Source organism: Octodon degus, unplaced genomic scaffold (assembly GCF_000260255.1).
Source record: "Octodon degus isolate 3935 unplaced genomic scaffold, OctDeg1.0 scaffold00136, whole genome shotgun sequence".
Lineage (NCBI taxonomy): Eukaryota > Metazoa > Chordata > Mammalia > Rodentia > Octodontidae > Octodon > Octodon degus.
In genome coordinates this window covers 735,202-750,045 of record NW_004524712.1, presented here as the reverse complement: position 1 = coordinate 750,045, position 14,844 = coordinate 735,202, and the positions used below count along the sequence as shown (strand labels likewise).

The 14,844-nt window shown below is 42.7% G+C and overlaps 1 protein-coding gene across 3 annotated transcripts in view; it reads left to right on the top strand.

Moving 5' to 3' along the window:
- The window catches only part of Siae (sialic acid acetylesterase), a 37,235-nt gene extending 25,620 nt beyond the window's left edge, over positions 1-11,615 (top strand). For all 3 annotated transcript variants that reach the window (XM_023701521.1, XM_023701520.1, XM_023701522.1), the window contains 3 exons: positions 6,132-6,283; positions 7,846-8,041; positions 10,880-11,615. In XM_023701521.1, the coding sequence (XP_023557289.1) occupies positions 6,132-6,283; positions 7,846-8,041; positions 10,880-11,113 (582 nt within the window). In that variant the 3' untranslated portion in view covers positions 11,114-11,615. The remainder of the gene's footprint in view (positions 1-6,131; positions 6,284-7,845; positions 8,042-10,879) is intronic.
- The last annotated feature ends 3,229 nt before the right edge of the window (positions 11,616-14,844 follow it).

Below are 14,844 nucleotides of genomic sequence, written 5' to 3'. Positions count from 1 at the left end.
ATTTTTTTAAGCAAACTTTGCTTCCTTTTTCACTTGCATGAAAGTTGAGCACATGTCACGCTTTCTTAGACCACATTTCCATTCCTAACACTTGGGTTGGCACTCATTAAATAATGGCTTAGTACATGCAATGAAAAATGATATCAAGAGAAAATAGAGTTTTAATCAGAGGTAACTAGTCAAGAAGATTCTGCTTTCAGCTTTGTATAAATGCAATGAAGACACTTGGCCAAGTTCACTGGGGAGATAGCTCAGCAGCATAAGCACTTGCCTCATAAGCACAAGGTCCCACGTTTGATCCTCCAGTACCACAAAAAACAAAAACAAAAACAAAAAAAATCTGTACATCATTGCCTTGTTCCCCAGTCCATATGATCGATTTAAGACCTGAACTCTCTGAGTGGGAGTTCCAGCTTTAGTGGAACTTAGGAAATTAGACAAGTAAGCGTTATGGAAGTCAGGCCACGTCACAGTGCAGTAGTAGAGTAGGCTTGACGATGTGAGTGGGGCGTGCGGAGCACAGACGTCTGTTTCCATGGATCCCGCAGAGACTTCTTCTCACCATCGTCCCGTCTCTGCTCTGTTCTGTCTCCCCAGATAGCGATGCCCCTTTTGAGTAGATGTGAAGACCTTCTTATCACTTAAAACATTTTTATGATTTTTCTTTTTTATTTGTTTTAATCTTGAAATAAGATTATTTTGCTCCTTATTTGCAAAACAGCAGCTTCTGCTACCAGTTCCACATCACTACACTTCTTCTCTCTGTTAGTGAATAGTGATTTAAATGTGATTTTTAGCTCATCTAACCAAAAGTCTACATTGAGTACACACACGCTGCCTCATGGAGATATGAGGCCTGGTCCTTTCTCTTACGCCATGCGGTGTAGCAGGAGTCCTTTTAGCTCCACATTGTCATCATTAAAAGCATGTGGCTACTTGTAGGAAACGGTGATCATAATTATATTTACATATATATTTGTAGATGCATGTATCTCTTGCAAAGAGAAGTACTCAACATGACAACATGGTGGTTCAGAATCTGAGTCTGGAGCCAGACTCTGGATTCACATTCTAGCACTGACATTTCTTGAGCTATGTCTTTTTTTTTTCTTAGTTTTAGTTTTTATTTTGGGGGGCTCAGGACCCAACTTCCAGCTTGCTAGACAAGCATTCTATCATTGAGCTAAATCCCTAATCCCAAGCTGTGTGATTTGGAACAAGGTATTACGCCTTTTTGTTACTTTAAGTCTCTAACAACTCACTCCGTATGAGCCTGGCCCATGCTCCAGAACGTTAGTCTTTATTAGAGAGATGACTGTGTTGGGAACCGTTGCTCTGTTAGGACGGATGCGTCGGCTCTATGGAAAGTTTGTTTGCAGTGCTTAAGAATGTAGAACTTGAGCTCCGTAAAGCGAGGCCGGATAGGTAGCTAGGAGTTATTTATTGGTAGAGAGTGGACCAGAAACAAAGAGCAGGCAGCTGGAGACTGGCGAACCCTGGGGTAAGGTTTTTAAATGCGGTTTAGAGGAACAACTGCAGATTGCATGTTACTTGTACAGTTTTCTGAATGCAGCCAGTTTTATATTATTTGGCTGGTAATATGCCTTCATTAGCCACAGGATTTCTACTAATCTCTGAGGGAGACTGACTGGACAGTGCCCTTCCCGAGCTCACCTAGGAAGAATTCAAGCATTTCATTTGTGTGGAGTGTGCTAGTGACCTCTTGTGGCCAGTGTGCGGTATGGCAGTCCGTGTAACGGCAATTTTCAACAGCAACCTGTATTTTTTTTTTTTTTTAGAAGGGTATTAGAAATTGAACTGAAAACTTTGCACTTGCCAGGCAGGTGCTTATGTCACTGAGCCATCTCCCCGGCCCAAGCAAACTGCATTTTGAGAAAAGGTCTTTGGCTTACAGGGTGACTGGCATATCTTGCTGTTGACTTCGGGCTGGTACAGTTTCTGGTGACTTCGTCCCTGTGAGTCTCATCATGGCACTGGCTGCTTAATGTCATTCTACTGTCTTTGGCTGTTGTGTGAAAGGAGTAGGATGACTCAATAACTCTGTATTTTAGTTTTCCTGAGATTCTCCTGTGAAGCTTCAGTACTTTTTATCATTTCACATGGTAAAAAAATTTTTTTTGAGACCGGGTTTTGCAAGGTCCACAGGGATGTCGAACTCACTATATGGCCCAGGCTGGTCTTTTTTTTTTTGGTATTGGGAATTGAACTCATGACCTTGGCACTTGCCAGGCAAGTACTTGTTCCTCTGAGCTATATCCCTAGCCCCAGGCTGTCCTTTAACTGGTACCCATCCTCGTGCTTTAGCCTTCTGGGTGTTGGGATTATAGCCTTGCAGCACCGTGCCTGGTATATCATTTAATTTGTTAAAGCTGATTTGCGTAGGATTTTGGTAAGAGAATCAAAATGTCCCCTTACTTCCCTATCATAGCCAAGGCTCCTTCTTGACGCTGTTGAGCCTTTTTGTGTTTTCTTGTTGGTTTTCTAGTCTTTCTGGGGCTGCCCAGGAAGCAAAACCATCCTCTGTTCAAAGCTTCATCTGGCCACATTTGTAGGAATGATGCCAGGGATTTTCCTCCACAAGACTGCGGAGAGTGGTCTGTGCTGCTGCTCCTGTGATGGGAAATGAAGTCCAAAGAGTGTGGGTGCTGCGAGGCTGCTCCCCACTCCGGGGCCTGGCTTACTGTTGGATCATGGTTAGTCAGCCACTAGGTTGCCACCTTCTATTGGCTGGAACCAGTGCTAAGAAGAGGATGCTATAAAGGAACAGGATAATGTAAACATCAGAAAAGGAAGGAAGGGAGCGATAGTGGGGCCCTGTGTATTACCGCAGTGGGAGAGGATTTTCCTGAAGCTCTGTCTCTCCAGGTGTAGGAGGAGTGGGAGGTACATTCCAAAGAGATAACTGAGATGTTATAGGTTCCGAGCAATGGGCTCAAGCTGTTCTTTTGTCCCCTACATTAAGTTGGTTGCCTGGTTCTGTTAGTAGTTGTCCTACTTCTGAACATTTCATTTCCACTATTCCTTTTTGGTCTAAAGTTGTGTTAGTTCATGTTTCCATTACTGTAACAAATACCTGAGATAAAGAGAGAAAAGTTGGATTTGAGCTTAAGCTTTTGGTCCAGGGTTGCTTGGCCCGTTGTTCACAGTGGGAGAATAGATCACGGTGGGATCATGTGGCGGAGGATTCAGGGCAGATGCGAAGTGAGAAGAGAGATGGCAGGAGGGGGATGCGGTGCCATTAGTTACTTAAGGAATGTCTCCAGTGACTTAAGTTTTTTCTGCTGCATTTCACAGGCTGGGACTGAGTCTTTAGTACCTGGGTCTTTGGAGACTTCAACATCTAACATATAGCAGATGTCATTGCTTCTTCATTCATCAATCTTTTTTGTGTAATCATTATTACTTTTTAAAGTGGTCATTTAACCATATCCTAGTTTCAGGATTGTTGATCTAATCAGGATTATTGACTAGTTGATCTGAAATTCACATAACATAAGATCAAGCCTTTTAAAGTGTCCAGTTCAGGAGGCCGGGGAGATGGTTCAGTGGAATAAGCGCTTCCCTGGCAAGCGCAAGGGCCTGAGTTCAATCCCTGGTTCCGCCAAAAAAAAAAGGTGTTCAGTTCAGTAACCACAATGTTGAGCGAGTAACCACACGTCCCCTCTATGGCAGTTCCCTGTTCCTTACAGAATAAAGTAGCAACTCTGCGCACACAGCCGTCCGTGCCGTCTTGCCAACCAGTCTGTCATAAATACATTAGAAACATCCAGCTAGGCTGTTCTCCTCCTTCCTCTGCCCCTTCGAAGGCTCTAGTACAGGAAGTTTGAGCAGGGCTGGTTGTAGCGACTTCTTGTACATTCTTTGTCCATCCAAATATTTTTAAACTAAATTTGGAGGCCATGTTTCCCTGTAGTCATTTTTGTCTATAAAAAGTGTACACTTGAATTGCTCTGCCACCAATTTAGCATTTAACCCATACTATATTACATTACTGTGTTTTAACACGTTTTATTTTTTTTTAAAAAATCTCTTAATATTCATGTCTGTTTCAGAAAACCTATAAAGTACTCGTACCAGCTAGCTCTTGCTTTGTAATAAATCACCCTCAAACTCCATGACTTAGAATAATTTTTATTATTATAGCTCACATATCTGGAGAGCTGGGTTTGGGTGACCTTGCTCGAGCTCTCTGGGCTCTTTCAGATCCTCTGCCTCACCTGGGGATTGGCTGCAGCATTTAGAGGCACAGCTGTCTGGTGGGCCATGCCAGCCCTGCCCGGGGGTGTGCTGAGATGGCGATTGAGCTGGGCATGGTGGCTCATGACTGTAATCCCAGCACTTGGGAGGCTGTAAACAGGAGAATCACTATGAGTCCGATCTAGTAGTGAGACCCTGTAGACCCTGTCTTAAATACAGAAAAAATAGAGGCACAGCTCTGTCCCATGGCTCTCGTCTTTCTTCAGAGAGCAGCAGGCTTCCTGCCCCAGCCATGTCCTCTTCATGGTGATGGCAGAAGTTCAGAAGCAAGTGGAACCAGGCAAGGTCTCTTGAGGCCTAGGCTGAGGATTGACACACTGCACCTCTGGCTCCATCTTTTGGTGGAAGCAAACCACACGGCTGAGCTAACAGTCAAGGGGTCGGGACTGTAGGCTTTCTCATAATGGGAGGAAATACAAGTTCTCATGACAAGGGGCTGTAGAGGAAAGGATGAAGAAATAGGGTCTTTGGTGCAATTTACTACACACTCAAGGGAAGTTCTTTCTCTTTCCTTGTGTGGCCCAGCCCTGTGTTATGCAGTAGTCTCTTGGTATTTTGCAGTTTGACTTTTGTGGACTCACTGTTGCGTGGGTTTTCAAAAAATATTTTTTTTCAAAAACTACTAATCTGAGTTATTTATTGGAGATTTTTTGCTATATTGTGTGATTTTGCAGTACCATGCAGTATTGTATATGTATTTATATGCATAATATTTTTGGTTTTATTGATTTTTGCCTAAAATTTTTAAAATACATAATATATTAAAAATATTAGTTCTAACATTAAAGGAACATTAAATTGAAATAACAGTTTACAGTATGTATTTTTTAGCAGATGAATACATACTGTACCATACAGTATATGTAAATTGTTAAAATTATGTAGATTTGTGAATTTTATATAGTGATTAAGAACATTAGTTTTTTTTGTTTTTAAAAGAACATTAGTTTTTTAAAAATGTATTTTAGTACAGGGTCTACAGGGTCTCACTAGGTAGATCAGACCCGTAGTGATCCTCTTGTTTGCAGCCTCTCAAGTGCTGGGATTACAGGCACGTGCCACCACACCCAATCTCAATGGCCATCTCAGTGTACATGGACAGCATTCATTTTTACAAGTGTGGGAAAAGTTTATAAGAGAGTGTGGGAAGGGTTTATAAAGCCTTAAAAATACACACACACATACACACATATACTAAAGTATAACATTGCTGATTTTCACTTATTGCAGGGGTGCCTGGAACATAATAGCTTAAAGTATCATCCATATTATTCACTTATGATTCCATGGCCCAGCCAGGCAGGGCTCAGCTGGGATGGCTTATCTCTGCCTTGTGTGATACTACCTGGGCCTGGTCCTGTAGAATTCATATGGCTGTCCCTGTCACCTGGACTGCTAGAGCACTGGAGCGTCCCTCTTCATGGTCCTTCAATTTCAAAGGTCCCCTCTCTGTACAGTCTGCCAGATTAGCTGTCACTTCACAGCGGGCACAGGGTTTCAGGAGCATGAACACAAGGCCTCTAGAAGCAGACTCAGAAGCTGCGTGCCAGTTCTTTTGCACTGTGCGGGTGAGAGTGAATCACAGGGCTGGCTGAGATTCAATGAGAAATACATCAGACTGTTGATGAGAGATGTGACAAGTTGCATTGCAAAAAGGCCCCTGAGATATGAGGGATGGTTGCATCTGTCTCTGGAAAGACAATGTCAGGACAGTCAGATCAGATGTTACTGAATACTTTTTGAATGAAGAAATGAGTGAAGCAGAAGCAGAAGCAGAAGCAGAGGCTGCCAGTGAAAAGGACTCTAGTATAGGACTCTGATAAAAGAAAAGTAATGATGTCTTTACTTTCTAGTTATCTTCGTATTTGGAAAATGCAGATGATGGATTTCCTCAGATCCGCTGGCATCAAACAGCAGATTTTGGCTTCGTGCCCAACGTAAAGATGCCCAATACTTTCATGGCTGTAGCTATGGATCTCTGTGACAGGGACTCGCCGTTTGGCAGGTATGGGCTTTGCTTGACCAGGACATGGTATTTGCTAGCCCTTCTTCACTCTGATGTTCACTTGTGAGGGGATGGACTCCCCTGATCTCGAACTGTCTCAGTTACTTTTCACTTGTTGCTGGGACAAATACCTGACACTCAAAAGTAAGGAAGGAAAGGCTTATTAAGCTCACAGTTTGTGGAGGTTTCAGTCCATACCGCACTGGCTTCAAGGCAGACAGCAGCAGTTCATGGTGGGAGAGAACAATGAAGAGCAGAGGAGGAGCAGCAGCTGCAGCATCCATCAAGCCTCTCTCTTCCTTCTACGCTGACCTACACTCCACAGCGAAGATCGTAACTCCTCCAGAGTGGTGCGGTGAAGACTGGGGCTTCTCCAATGACATGGGGCAGGCAAGAAGCCTTCCTCAACTCCTTTAGTCTTTTTGTGCAGAGTCACTCTGGGCAGCCCTGTTGGGCCCCAGGGCAGGACCAACCGTGCCCTAGGGCGGGCCCTCCCTGCACTGCAGGGTGTCCCCCCCCATGGAGCTGATCCACCTAAGCTTCCACATCTCAAGTTGACAGTGTATCAACTACCACAGGAAATTTCTAGAGCTTTCAATGGTAACAAACAGCTCAATGTGGCACACGTGCCATAGGTTTGCTGCCACAGGTTAGACTATGAATTGGAGCTTAGTTTCACTCTGTATCAGTGATCTATAGTGAGATATGCTGCAGTAACAACAACAAACCCTCAACATTATACTGCTTTTGTGGAACCGGGGATTGAACTCAGGCCCTTGCGCTTGTCAGGGAAGTGCTTATTCTACTGAGCCATCTCCCCGGCCCCTGCAGTGCTTTGATGGAGGAAAATTTATTTCATGCTCACACTCTGACCAAAGAAAGTCAACAGAAACTTTGGTTAAAGTCATTCACAAACCCAAAGCAAAAGGGACTCCAAGTTGATCTGCTTGTCCATAGTCACCTTCTAATCTCATATTGGCAAATGTAGAAGTAATCTAAGTCCGTGTTGCATCAGCCAAACTGTGTTACATAGCCACGGCCAGCGTTAGTGAGAGTGCGCCATGGGATTCTAGCATGGCCTCTGAAGATGGAGTATTTTTGAGCAGCTCCAATGAATACTTACACTAGCTGTAGGCTACAAGGGGATTTCATATATGAAATGGCCAGTAATAGGAGCTTGATTAATATTAAATCAACAAAAGCTGGAGGGGACCTCTGTTTATTCCTTCCTTCCAAGCCATTGATTACTTGAGTGTCCATATTCAGAGGCCCAGAGATGCACCTGTGTTTGCCACTCACCATTTCTCTTGAGGTGACTTCAGTGAGCATGGAGCTTAAGCAACTTTATTTTTATATTCTTTTTTTTTTTTTTTTTTTTTTTTTTTTTGTGGAACCGGAGATTGAACTCAGGCCCTTGCACTTGCCAGGGAAGCGCTTATTACACTGAGACATCTCCCCGGCCCTATTTTTATATTCTTAAAGGGTGCTTTGAATAATCTTTTAAAAATATGCTTATTGTTAGGCTCAAATTCAATGTTCTGTACTTGTTCCTTTCCCTGTAGCATCCATCCCAGGGACAAACAGACTGTGGCTTATCGACTGCACCTGGGGGCCCGCGCTGTGGCTTATGGTGAGAAGAATTTGACCTTTCAAGGACCACTGCCTGAGAAGATAGAACTCTTGGCTGACAAGGGGCTGCTCAAGCTCACATATTACCAGGGAATCCAGGTGCAGAGGCAGGATAAGAAGATATTTGAGGTGAGAACAGCAGGAGATGGAGGGCCTCATTCTCTGCCAGGAGTCAAGCTCCTCTGCTCCGTAATTCTTTCTCATTATAATGTAATCACGAGGCAGATCTGGCTGGCTGGGGGTGGTGTTGAGCCTCCCTTAGAGGGGTGAGGAAGCAGCGATTAATTCATTAGCTTGGAGGCAATTTTGATAGGCAGAGCAATTCAGAGAAGGAAAATAAGCCTCCACTGACTAATACTCCTTTCCTAGTGTCACTCCAAGGGTAACCATCTTTCCTCAGAGAAGAGCCTGCTGTCTTATTTATAGTTACCTATTGAAAGATCATTCCTTCAGAATATTCCTGTCAACCTTGGGTAGAGTTTTTTTTCGTTACACTGTCCTAAATTGTGACAGGTTTCTTGGGTTTAGTGTCTCCTTTGCAAACTTAAGCTCAGGGATTTGTAACTTAGTGTGAGTTAATGCAATGCAACTACCTTCTTCTAATACCTAAAAGGGATCATTATTTAGGAATCTTCCATAGTCGATCGAGGCTGGATGGTGGAGATATTTTTGAATGGAACATTGTAATGAATGTCTTTGTAAATCTCAAGGTCACTAGGCTGGGAGAAGATAGAGGAAAGAGGGCATCAGAGAAGAGAAACCATTAAACACAAACTCCACCTTGGAGTTCAGGCAGGGTGTGCTAGCTTTTTTGTGAGTACATGGTGTCCGCCTGCCTCATGCCCTGTCAGTGTTTGTCCTACATAGCTTCTTTCCAGCTTCATTTTAGATTCCCAAGGTTGTACCTTCCAAGTTCTTGCACTTGCTGGTTATCTGCCCATTGACTAGCACCAGAGGCATAGTTGGATCAGAAGAGAAGTTAACTTTTGGGTCCTGGACCCTTGTGTTCCCTTTTCTCAACTGCCTTCTGGCTGCAGAGGTGTAGTGGCCACAGCTCTTTTGAGAGCACTCCAGCATCACTCCATTCCCGCCTGCTTTGCCTTCTGATGGAAGGGCCACTGCAGACCTGTCCAGGGGAGCCTCCCTAGGTGCTCTGTGTATGAATGTGCTCTCTGTCTTCCAAAGTTCATGTTTTTTTTTTTTAAATAACTTTATTGAGAAACAAATAGCAATGAGACAGTTTCAAAACCAATTACTAGCACAGTTTCACTAATTAATACATTGCATATTGTTGTCTTAGTGGTTACTCATTGTACAAGATGCAGACATGATATCCTGTCCACAGACAATATTAGAACAAATCTCTTTATTCAGTGGTCCAAGAGAATGCATCTGTGTATCTAACTATTTTGAAGATACAGATACAAAATGGTCGTTCATTTGTATCCCCCTTTTTGTTTCGTTTTGTCAGAGAAAAACTGACAAAACTTTTGTATCGGATAAGGTCAGTTAAATCCCCTCATTGGCATTTAAATATTGTAAGTGCCTGAATTCAGCAAAATAGTCCAATATAGTCCAGTAGTCCATAATAGTAGTGGGTTTTCCGTAAGACTGGCGATGACAGAAGTTGTAACTTGGCTGGGGGGACGGCTCAGTGGAATAAATGCTTGCCTGGCAAGTGCCAGTGCCTGAGTTCAATCCCCTGTTCTGCCAAAAAAAAAAAAAAAAAAAAAAAAAAGAAATAAAAAAGTTGTTGACTTGAGCATATTAATATGGCTTTACCCTCTATACTGTGTTCCCACATTTCTCTGCTGGATGGTCAAGACCAAGACAAAGCAAGACCTATATAATAAGTAATGTAACTTTTGTATCTGATAAGGTCAGTTAAATCCCCTCAGGATTTATCCTGAAACCCTGTACCGCAGTTTGTAGATGCTTTGTCAGTGTCAGCCATGTGGTTGAGTCACAGCCATTGCTTGACCAATATGCTCTCTGTGAAAGCCTGAGAGATTGTTTTCTCTCTATGTGACTCTTAGGCACACTCGACATTATCAATCACTTTACTCTGTGGCCCCATAATTTCTTTGATCAGAAAATTTGGGACACAACTGAGTTACATGATGTTACAGTACAGGTTCTCCTATGTCCTGAGTCTTCACTGACCTTGAAAGGCTAGGGCCAAAATGTTAGCTGTCCTTGCAGCCCTTCTTTTTCTCTAATTTTTGTTCTGTGAACTTGGGTTGCTAACCCTCCAGAAGAGAAGCTTGTTAATATTAGCCTACCACATACACAGTTCAGCTTAACCTCACTATCTGTCTGAATCTTAAACACCTTAGGCATAACATGGACAGGTATTTTCCATCAAGCATTGATATGTTAAACCTTAAGTCCCTACAGAATATGAAGAAAAAAATTAAAAAATAGGAATAAACAATTACATATTTTTACACAGAAATTTAGAAATCTATGTACAGCATTGTAGCAGGACAGTCCGATGACATTTTTTTCTTGTCTCTTCGTTTATTACCCCCCCTTTTTTTTAAACAAACATTTACTTGAGAGACAGTATGGCAGTAATAGGTATGTCATGACCAATAGTATGTATTTAGAAGACCAGAATGACAGGCATTCCAAGCATGATCCTACCATTACACATTGCCTTCTTCAGTGAAGTTGCTTAGTAATGTTTCGTTTATTGATTTAACTTATTTGATCACACGTCTATGCTGGTGCTGGAGAGCAAAGCAGAGCCTTGCACATTGCGAGCACGAGCTGCCCAGCCCACCAGAATTCGTCACTGATTCGTGCCCTTTGCTACCAGAGCCACCTTGGATCAGGTCCTGGTTATTACAGGAAGTGTTTTTGGCCAGGAGTGGGCCCTTACCTCCTCTCTAACCTGCTGAAAGTGCAGTTGTGTTTTCCTGAAAAGCCCTGCCTGACTACGCTTGTCCTTTCCTCTCTTACTAGATCTCATGTTGCAGTGACCGTCAGTGCGAGTGGCTTCCAGCTCCCATGGGCAATTTCTCCTCGCAGATCCTGAGCTTGGCTGTCAACTCTTGTCTCGGCACTGTGGCTGCTCTTCGCTACGCCTGGACCACATGGCCTTGTGAATATAAGCAGTGTCCCCTCTACCACCCCTGCAGTGCCCTGCCAGCTCCTCCCTTTGTTGCTTTTATTACAGACCAGGCTCCTGGACATTAAGGCTGCCCAGTGACAGCTGCTGTGTGGTCAGATCTTAGATGGAGGGAAAGGCAGATTTTGGCATTTAGGAGTTTAAATGATGACAACTGAACTGCTCCAAACTAGAATATGGCCTTTTTTCTGGAATAAACCGGGGCTGGCAGGCAACTGGCAATACTTGCCTTGGTCCCCTAATTAGTCTAAGCCTGAAAACTGGACTAATTCTGAACTGTAACCAAATTGGACAACATCATATACTGCCCTCATGTTAATGGGAATGAGTGTCTAACATTTTTGCCCCTTTGCCTCTAGAACTGTGGAATCTCATGGTTAGAAGAGGTTTTAAAGGCCACAGAAGCTGACTAAGTGTTTCTTGTGTCCTTTGCAAATTTTTTGATGAGTGATTATTGAATCTAACAAACTTCTAAAGTTTCCAAAGGTTTTTCTTCATGAAGAACTTAAATTTTTCATGTAATTTTTGTCTTTCAGATAATTGAAATAAACCTATTTGTATTTTCTTTAAGTCCCAAACAATTAATTATATTCCTTCAGTGTAAAACCAAGAACGAGGCCCATGCAAGCACATTGGGAGGGGCCAAGGATCTGCCTAAGAGGGCAGGGTGGGAGTACTAAGTAGCCCCATGCAGGACTCAGGTGGCAGTGCGGAGGGGTGGGAGTAGGGCTGGATCACAGGAAAAATGCAACAGTGGAGGTATCTGAGGAAGACTGTAAGACTGTGGAGTTAAATATGTTTCAGGCCCTTTCAAGCCAAAAGACTGGGCCAGGAAAGTCAAAAGATGTAAAGATAGTCCTCATAGAAGGAGAGAGGCTGAAAGGAACGCTCAACAGTGAGCTTATAAAACAGTGCTTTTGAGGCGAATGTGAAAGACGCTTCTGTCTAGACTAAGAATTATAGTGGAGTTTACTAGTTGATGAAAGATAGCGGATGGCCCTTGAAAACTACTGTAAGTTGGAAATGAAAGCATTATGATTTGTGATGTTTACATATTTATGTCATCAAAACTGTGTTAGGACTTAAGTGTCTGAGGCACTTAAGTCTCAGGGTTAGACGGCTCAGCAGCATAAGTGCCTGCCTGGCATGCACAAGGTCCCGAGTTCAATCCCTGGTATTGAGAAGCAAAAAAAAAAAAAAAAGCTTTTATTCCTTGAATGTGAAAAAAGAGACCTAAAGCAAGAAGCATCATCTCTGCACCCCCAAGGGGTTCTGGGGTAGTGCCAAATAGCAGGAATAGCTTTATCAGGTCATATTTAGAAGAAAAACCAGGAAACGAATTGTGTGCCCTGCAAGGAGCTTTGGCTTCCTCAAGAACGACCCAGTGTAGTGAACTCCTTCCACATCTTTATGCATCTGGCCTCACGGGAATCATGGACCTAGAAAAGGCCTAGGTGCCTGAGAATAAGTCAATTTACCTGTCCACCCCTCTCCCAACTCCACATGTAACAACCGGCTGCTCTAACTTGGGGGCAGCTAGAAGTAGCCAAGAACTGTAAGCCCCAGCTGTGTACTGCTTGTCTACCAGTCTCCCCAAAGCCTCAGGCATTTGGGGCGGCAGCTTTTGGCAATGACAGGATCACAGGGTGTGATGTGCATCGGAGGAGTCCACTGATGAGTTTAGAGCTGAACATGATGCTGGGGTGCAGCCTGGAGGGCCTCTCCCCCCGCCCCTGCTTCCTGCCTGGCTTGCCCTGAGCTGCTCCTTCTCTGCCGTGCTGCCCTGCTTTGAAGCCAGCCGACTATGGGCTGAAGCCTCAAACTGTGAGCCAAATACACCTTTCCTCCTTTAAGTTATGGGTGTTGAGTATTTTGTCCCAGCAACAAAGAAAGTAAGACAGCTATCCGACAACCTAATACACAGGGTGTAAGACATCTGGTTTAGATAATAGATACATGTACCTGTACACATCAAGTTATACATGAAAGAATTTATTTTTAGTGGCCGAGTGACTTAAAATATACTGTGGAAGTTCAGTATATTTCCCCAATGGAAATACATTTTTACTGCTTGAAAAATGAATAATCACTATAGACAGTAGACACTAAAGAAAAGCAACAAAAATCACCCCCCAAAATTATCATTCAGAGAAAGTATTTTGGTGAACACTCAACTTGATTTGGGTTATACAGTGTTATGCACTATACAGTATATTACCTTGTCATGTGTTGACATTCTACCAAAATAAATTTTTTTTTTTTTTTTTTTTTTTGAGCTGGGGTTTCATATGTAGTTCAGGCTGGCTTTGAACTCACTGTGTAGCACTGGCTATGCTTGAACATGCAGCAATCCTTGATTCAGCCTCCCGAGTGCTGCGATTACAGGTATGCACCATCACGCCTGGCTCAAAATAACTTTATACAAATATATTTAGAGTGTTTAGTTTGTGGAAGCCCCATTTTGTGTTCAATTATTTTCTATTAATAGACATACTGGCTTTTTTTTTTCTTTTTTCACAAATTTCTGGTAAACTAAGGTGAGTTTTACATGCAAACAACATACCTCACTTGCTGTTATTTCTTAAGCTCATAACATTGAATAACATTAAAATCAACATATATTTAAAATGTCACTCTGTTCAGCTTAATCCTAACAAAGTAAACAAGTTACACTCCTATTTACATTATTTCTCCATCTTCTAACACATCTTTAATAATCTGATACATGAAAGGAGAATTATGTATTGGGCAGTGTTTTTCAAGTTTTTAAGAATTTGTGATCCACAGTAAGACATCTGACATTTCATGCAGACACAAACCTACACAAATAGTTGAAAACAGTTTCAACCTTTCTCCATGTGATGTAGCACTGGCTATGCTTTATGTTTATTAAAACATCCAATATGTTTTAATTCTTTTTTTTTAATTTTTTTTATTTTAGGGAAAGGTCAACAGGGTGCTCGGGGTCTCATTACTAGATCTCACTCGTAGCGATTTACCTGTTTACAGTCTCCCAAGAGCTGGGACTACAGGCTCATGCCACCACGCCTGTCTCAATTGCTGGCAGTTGAGACAGCAGACGGCAGTCTCCACTGCCAGGGTCTCAGAGTGCCAGCCTGCTTGCAGGTGCTTTAATCCCGAGCTATTTGGCCGGAACTTTTATTTCACTTTAAGAGATGTAAGTGTTGACTCTAAGCTTAGGAACAGCTACTAGGTTGAGATTCAAGTAGTTTGAAAACCATTCTAATTGTACCAATTTATTTTTAACACATCTTTCTAAAATGAGGCTCTCTTAAGACAAGTTTTTTTTTTTTTTTTTTTTTTGCGGAACTGGGGATTGAACTCAGGCTCTTATGCTTGCCAGGGAAGTGCTTATTCCACTGAGCCATCTCCCCAGCCCGAGGCTCTCTTTTAATACACTTTTATTCAAGCTGTAAGAGACTAGAAAGACATCTATTATATGGTAATGGCAGCTTCTAGCGTCTCGGCAGAGGTAAACACGCCCCAGAAACTTATGCAGAGAAACAAGGAAAACACTGCAACATCAACAGCCTTCAGTAACTTTCTATTTATCCAAATTGTATACTTTTCTTTTGCACTGTAAAACTTATACAAACTTACAAAAAGGCTAATCATTTTTATCAAATGAATACTGATGAATAGCTGGTGATAGTCTTCAGTGGCCAGCAGGTGTGCCACACACTGCACCTTGGGATCCCTCTCTCTGCAGGTCACTTACTGCTGTAAAAGGGTAGTCCCACCATGGTGTTTTCAATTGGCAGTCATGAATTACAGCACA